We start from the raw sequence: 6,358 nt of genomic DNA, 5'->3' as shown, positions 1-6,358 counted from the left end.
CGCGGACGGGGCGGCCCCGGCGGCGGAGCGCGGGAGGCAGACGGGCGCCTCCGGCTCTGCCTCCCGCCCGCCCGGCCCTCTCCGCCGGCCCCTCGCCCCCTCCCCAACGCTGCCCCTGCCTCTGCCCACGCACCTCGCTGCTGCGCCGCGGGGTCGGACCGGCGCGGCCGGTGGCGTGCGGCCGGCTGCTCTCCGAGCGCACGCGAGCGTGCCCGTCTGCACCCTGGCGCGTGCGACAGCGGTCAGGCACTACTGCGCGGCCTGCACTGGCCGGTGCCTTGCGGTCACTCAAGCCATTTGACCAGCAGTCAAATACACTCATTTGTCAGGAAAACTCACAAAGTGCGGTTTGCACGCGCGTGCGCATGTGCAGCCGTTTCGGATCCCTGGGCCTGGCTGGCCTAGACTGGACACAGTGAGATGCTGTGATTCACAAGCTGCTATTAAGGTGTTAAAAACCTGGTCAGTTCAGGCAGCTCATAGTGGAGCTGGTTTCCCTTCATCCCTTCCGCTAATCAGGACAGGGCACGTTTGTAAACACACAGCTGGATGGCTCCTGGCCTGCCCCGGCTCCACGGAGCCTGGGAGGGCACAGGCCGCCTGGAGGAGACCAGGGCCCCATGCCTTGTGGTCACTCCTGGCAGCGTTTCAGCAGACGGGGCTGAGCAGGGCTCCCGCGTCCTGCCTTGCCCGGCAAGGAGGGCGGTTTCCCACGGGTGTGCCTCAAGCACCCAGATGCTGACCTGGATTCCTGCATCTCCAGAAGCTCCCACCCACACCGCCGTGCTGGGCCGGGCCGGGCCCTGCCCTGGGCTCTGCCAGTCCGATCAGCTCATGACCTGCTTGAACTGCAGCCTCTGCCCGGCCCGGCGCAGAGCTGCCATCCTTCTCCACAGACAGGGAAACTGAGGCATGCCAAGACTAAACAACTTAATCTAGCAGGAAGAGGGAAGAAGCCCGTGTATGCTGTGAGAAGCCAGGGCCTGCAGGGAGCTGCCTCTGCCCAACCTGCTGTGTGCACGCACACACACCCCTGCGACTTTCACTCCAGCCCTCGCGCAGCCGCAGCGACCCCGGCTCTCCCCCGTGCAGAGCCGCCTCTGCCCGCGGCCCTGCCCACCTCCCCAGGCCCCCCAGCCCGCCGCGGCCCCGCTCCCCTTCGCGGCGGACTTGCCCCCGCACCCGGCCCTCCGCAGACACCGGCTCCGTGACCGTGAGAGCCCCCAACGGGAGGGCTTCGACGGCCTTGCTGCCGGCAGGCCAGGCCGGGGAAGGTGCACCGGGACCGGGACCGGGACCGGGACCGGGACCCGTCGGGGCGCGCGCGCCGCTGCTGCCGCTCTTGCACGCAGCGAGACATCCACGGGAGCGCCGCGCTCCCACGCGCCGATTTATGAATGGGAGGCCCCGCCCCCACCGGCTCGCGCCCCCCCCATTGGCCGGCGCGGCCCCGCCCCGCCCCCGCGGCTCGCGCCCCTCTCGGCCGCCCGCGCCGTCGGGGTCCCGCCGCCGCCGCCGCCGCCGCCGCCGCCGCCGCCGCCGCCGCCGCGGCCATGGCCCGGCGCCCGCCGCCGCGGAGCGCCCCGCCGCGCCCCGCCGCCCGCCGCCCGCCGCCATGAGGCGCGGCCGCCCCGCCGCCCTGGCCGCCTGCCTCGCCGGGGCGCTCGCCGTGCTGGCGGGGCCGGCACCGGCACCGGCACCGGGATGGGGACCGGCGGCGGGCAGCGCCGCATGGGGCGGCCGGCGGCCCCCGCGCAGCTACAGCCACCTGGAAGGCGACGTGCGCTGGCGGCGGCTCTTCTCCGCCACCCGCTTCTTCCTGCGCATCGACGGCAGCGGCGGCGTGGAGGGGACGCGCTGGAGGGAGCGGCCGGGCAGTGAGTGGGGCCGGGGCCGGGGCCGGGGCGGGGGGTCCCCGGGCCGCCCCCCTCCGCGCGGAGCAGCCGTGCCCCGACGGCGGGGCCAGGGCCGCGGGGCGCATGCGGGGGCCCCGGCTCACTCAGCGCTCGGAGGGGCCCGAGGGGCAGCTCACCGGCCGGCGGGGGGGCGGCCCGTGGGGCGGGAGGGGGGCGACGTGGGCCCCCGCCCGCGCTGGGGCTGAGAGCCAAAGCCCATCACCGGGCGCCAGGGCAGGGACCGGGCACCAGGGGGGAGCTGTCCCGGCCTCGCCAGCTCGCCTGGAGGCTGGGGGAGCGGGGGAGTCCTTCGCCCCTCTGGGCAGCCTTTGGGGTCACCTTGATGGAAGACGGCTGGGAGGGGACCTGGCTGCTCCCTGTAAACGCGTCAGGAGGGATAACCGCGGAGGAGGGAGAAGGGCTGGGGTGAGCTTCGGGCTGGAGCACCACGCGTCAGCTGAGGCTGCTGCGAGCCGCCGGGCGGTGGCGGAGCATCTTCCCGGCTGCAGAGCCCGTGGTGGTGCGTGGTCAGGGTTAACTGCGCCAGGGACATCTGAGCGTGTGGCCGGTGCTGGCGCTGGCCCGAGCTGGCCGGAGCCTCCCAGGCCGGGCGCCAGCCCCGATCAGCCTAGCGGGCGCCGGCCCCCGGAGCGGGGCGCTAGCAGTGCCGTCACACGGCCGAGTGGGATCGGCAGGGCCGCGGGCAGCCGCCGGCGTGGGGCACCGTGCCGTCCCTGCGGCGCGGACGTGCTCCCTGCCGCCTCTGCCCGGGCTGCTCCTGCAGCGGGGCCGGAGCGGGTTCACGGACAGCGCGTCCCGGCGGCGGAGACGGAGAGGGCGAGCGCCGTGGGAGCCCAGCCTTGCTCAGGCTGCCGATGCGCCGGAGCCTCGGGAACCAGCCGGCAGGATTAGACCTTCCGCTGGGGCCTGGCCCCGGGCCCGGGAAGGCGGCGGGGCTGTGGTGGGAAGGACGGCGCGGGATAGCTCCGGTGCTGAGCGTCCCCCGATCCGTGCCCCGGGGACGGGCGACAGCGGGAGAAGCAGGAAAGCGCCCCTGGCGAGGGAGCCGGCTCTGCCCGGCAGCCGGACGACGCAGCCGAGCCCGGCCCAGCTGGGATCCTGCCGCGGAGCCGGAGGCGTCTGGGCTCTGGCAGCGCCGCACGGCAGCGGGATGGCAGCCGCAGGCGACCCACTCCGGGCTGGGCTCCGTCTGCCCCGGCGCCTCCCGCCGGCCCCGCTGCCGCCCCTGCGCCGGCCGGGCGCTCTCCCGGGCACCTGCGAGCCAAGCGGCCGCTGCGCTTCGCTGGGGCCTGGAGACGACATGCAGGGCTGAGCTGGACGGGGCGCTGGGAGCAGCCGAGGGGTTATTTTTAGAAAAGCAGGAGTCCTTTGTTATTAATAGCAGCCGCTGCAGACGGTGATAAACCGAGATGGATTTGCAGGCGTTTGCTCAGCCCTTCCCCAGCGCCGCTAACGGCTAACGGCTTTACCGGGCTGGTGCACGCCAGGTCGGGCCACGCGGGCGCCCCGTGCGGAGCAAAGAGCTTGGTTTTTGCTGGCACGCCGGGGGTTTAAGGCCTCAGGGAAGACACTGCAGCGGCTCTGCCCCCTGCTTTGCGCGGGCCGTGAACCAGCCGAAGCGTCCCTGCACCCCAAGACCTCCCCTTCCCTCCTGCTCACGTGCCGCCTGCACCCTGCGCCCGCCACGGCCCCCGCCGCCCCCCTGCCCGCCCGGGCTCGGCTCTCCCTCCGGCACCGCCGGCCCCCTCGGGGACCCCTGAGACCCCGCTGGCTGCCGGAGCTGCCGGGAAGCGCAGGCTCGAGCCCCCTGCCCGTGCCAACAAGGGCAGAGGCCGGCGAGGCTGGAGCGAGGAGCTGCCCCTCACCCGGCAGCCCCAGAGCCGGCACCCCCACCGCTGCTCCCCCTCGCTCGGCTCCTCGCCGAGCCCCGGCCCCGGCCCCGAGCGGGGCTGACGCAGCTCCCGAGCTCGGGAGCAGGCAGGCGCGTTCGTGCTGGTGCTGAGCAGGAGGAGGAGACCGCGGTTGGGAAGAGGTCTCCGGCGATAGTGGGCAGTGGCAGGGCGCCGCCGGGGCACGAGCAGGGACGCACTCGCGTGCCCAGCGGGCTGCCTGGCCGGCAGATGCTCCTGGCTCCCCGGCAAGCGGCACGGTCCGGCCGGAGCAAGGAGGTGCTGGAATCCAGCGAGTCTCTGACGGCGCTCTGGGTGTTTCCATTGTAAAAGCTGCCCGGTCTGACCACATGCCTTTCTGATGAGCGGCTCTGATGGGAGATCTGCAGGCCAGACACGCGCACCTCCGGCCAAGCAGGCAGCCAGAGGCGGCTGCAGCTCCCCTCCGGCCCACGGCTCCGGGTTTGTCCTCGCGCTGCACGGGGCTGCCCCACGGTCCCTGCCTCCCACCCGCGCCCTCCGTGCGCACGCCGAGCGGGTGACCCGCACGGGCACGCACGCAGGCAGCACCCGCCCTGCTGCATTGCACCTGCAGGCCTCCACCCAGGTGTGCATGCTCACCTCTGCGCATCCACCCTGTCATCCAGATGTGCACAATCACCCCCGTGGGTCCACCGTCATCCAGATGTGCACAATATCCACCCACTGTCACCCAGATGTGCACAATCACCTCTGCATCCACCTCCCTGGCATCCAGATGTGCACAGTCACCCCCGTGGGTCCACCGTCATCCAGATGTGCACAATATCCACCCACTGTCACCCAGATGTGCACAATCACCTCTGTGCATCCACCTCCCTGGCATCCAGATGTGCACAGTCACCTCCATGCACGCACCCTGGGAAACCCACCTACTGCAGCCAGCGGGCACCCGCCGCCCCTGCCAGGACACCCAGCAGCGCTACGTTTCCTCGCCTGGAGCAGCTCCCCTCTTTCGCAGGCCAGGGCAGGGTCTCGGCCGAGCCCTCCTGCCCTTCCCAGGCGAGACAGCTTGGGGAACAGCCAGACCAGCCCCTGGGCTGCCTCGGCGGCAGCCCCGGCACTCACTCAGGCCCCAGGGACCCTGCAGCCCCTGAGGGATGGGTGAGCTGACAGCCGGGTCGGGTCCCCAGGGCGCTGCAAACACATTTTGGCCAAGTACACAAACACAGCTGCCAATTAGGGGAGACGAAACCAGAGGTCGGCACAGGGCAAAGGCCGACCATTTGTTCCAAGCAGCGGGGATTTTCCTTGGCGTCGCTCCAGCGCAGCCCTGCTCCTGGGCAGCGGCTGGGCCCGAGACGAATGAAGATCGAACCCTCCCAGGAGCAGAGGTTCCCTCCTCGCCGTCCCTCCGGCTGCTCTCGCATCCTGGCAGGGGTCGGCCGGCCTCGGCCCTCGGCAGCAGCTCTCGGCGGTGCCGGCGTCCCCGCGCCGGCCGCGTTGGGGCGAAGGTGCGCTGCGGCGGGCGCCTCGGTCCCCGGCTCAGGGCGCTTCCCTGTGCCCGCAGGCATCGTGGAGATCCGGTCGGTGCGCGTCGGCGTCGTGGCCATCCGAGCGGTGCACACCGGCTTCTACCTGGCCATGAACAAGCAGGGGAGGCTCTACGGGTCGGTAGGTCCAACGCCGCCTCCCCGGGGACTGGAGCGGGGGGTACAGCACGGGCTTTGCCCAGGAGCCCAAATAAACCGGGACCAGAGCCCCGGAGCAGCCCGCTGCTTTCCCACGCTCTGACCGTTCCCGTCCTCGCGCCAAGGAGCCCAGGCGTCCTGCCCTGCCCCAGCCCAGGAGCCCCCAGGCAGGCGGCGCGGCCCCCGCTCACCCCCTTCCCTCTCCCGCCAGAAGGAGTTCAGCCCCAGCTGCGCCTTCCAGGAGCGCATCGAGGAGAACGGCTACAACACCTACGCCTCGCGGCGCTGGCGGCACCGGGGCCGCCTCATGTTCCTCTCGCTCAACGGCCGGGGCCGGCCCCAGCCTGGGCGCCGGACGCGGCGCCGGCACCTCGCCACTCACTTCCTGCCCCTGCTCGTCGCCTGAGCCCGGCTCCTGGGTTTGTCTTTATGGGGGGGGGGGTAAAGGAAAAAAGGGTTATTTTATGTATATATACATATCTATTTTTTTGCTATTTATTGTTTTATGTTTTAACTGCACGGCGGAGACCAAAAGGACGGAGGCGGGAGGCGAATGCGCCAGCCCCAACCCACGGCGCCGCCGGGACACGACGCTCCCCGCCGTCCGGACGCAGGCTGGGCAGCGCGCTGCCCCTGCCGCCGTCTCACCTCCGCCCGGCCCCGCGGCTGTCGCGCTGCTAACGGCATGGCTGCGAGGGCCAGGACACGGCGACGCCGACAGGGACTGCGGGGCCGGGATGGGCTGGAGGGCTGCGTTTGTCTTGTGTCCAAGCACCTGTGGAAATTAAAGCCACGTTCACGGTACCGGAGGGGGAGTGAGTCTTGCTTGGGCTGGTCCGGGCGGCCACCAGCCCTTCCTCCAGGATCGCAGCGTTGAGTGATG

The 6,358-nt window shown here is 71.7% G+C and overlaps 1 protein-coding gene across 1 annotated transcript; it reads left to right on the top strand.

Moving 5' to 3' along the window:
* The first annotated feature begins 1,615 nt into the window (after positions 1-1,615).
* FGF22 (fibroblast growth factor 22) lies at positions 1,616-6,067 on the top strand. Its single transcript, XM_068919535.1, has 4 exons — positions 1,616-1,877; positions 5,355-5,458; positions 5,687-5,894; positions 6,011-6,067. Exons 1-3 carry the CDS (start codon positions 1,616-1,618, stop codon positions 5,879-5,881), a joined length of 561 nt encoding a protein of 186 aa, XP_068775636.1. The 3' UTR covers positions 5,882-5,894; positions 6,011-6,067.
* The last annotated feature ends 291 nt before the right edge of the window (positions 6,068-6,358 follow it).

This window comes from Struthio camelus, chromosome 26 (assembly GCF_040807025.1).
Source record: "Struthio camelus isolate bStrCam1 chromosome 26, bStrCam1.hap1, whole genome shotgun sequence".
Taxonomy (NCBI): Eukaryota; Metazoa; Chordata; class Aves; order Struthioniformes; family Struthionidae; genus Struthio; species Struthio camelus.
The sequence above is the reverse complement of the archived record's forward strand: the minus strand, read 5'-3'. Positions and strand labels throughout refer to the sequence as shown.

What these genes read in the sequence shown, in the direction of transcription:
- FGF22 (XM_068919535.1), top strand. Translation starts at nt 1,616, where the DNA reads ATGAGGCGCGGCCGCCCCGCCGCCCTGGCCGCCTGCCTCGCCGGGGCG. An exon ending in CTGGAGGGAGCGGCCGGGCA is followed by an intron (nt 1,878 to 5,354) that starts GTGAGTGGGGCC and finishes CTGTGCCCGCAG; the next exon opens with GCATCGTGGAGATCCGGTCG. An exon ending in AGGGGAGGCTCTACGGGTCG is followed by an intron (nt 5,459 to 5,686) that starts GTAGGTCCAACG and finishes CTCTCCCGCCAG; the next exon opens with AAGGAGTTCAGCCCCAGCTG.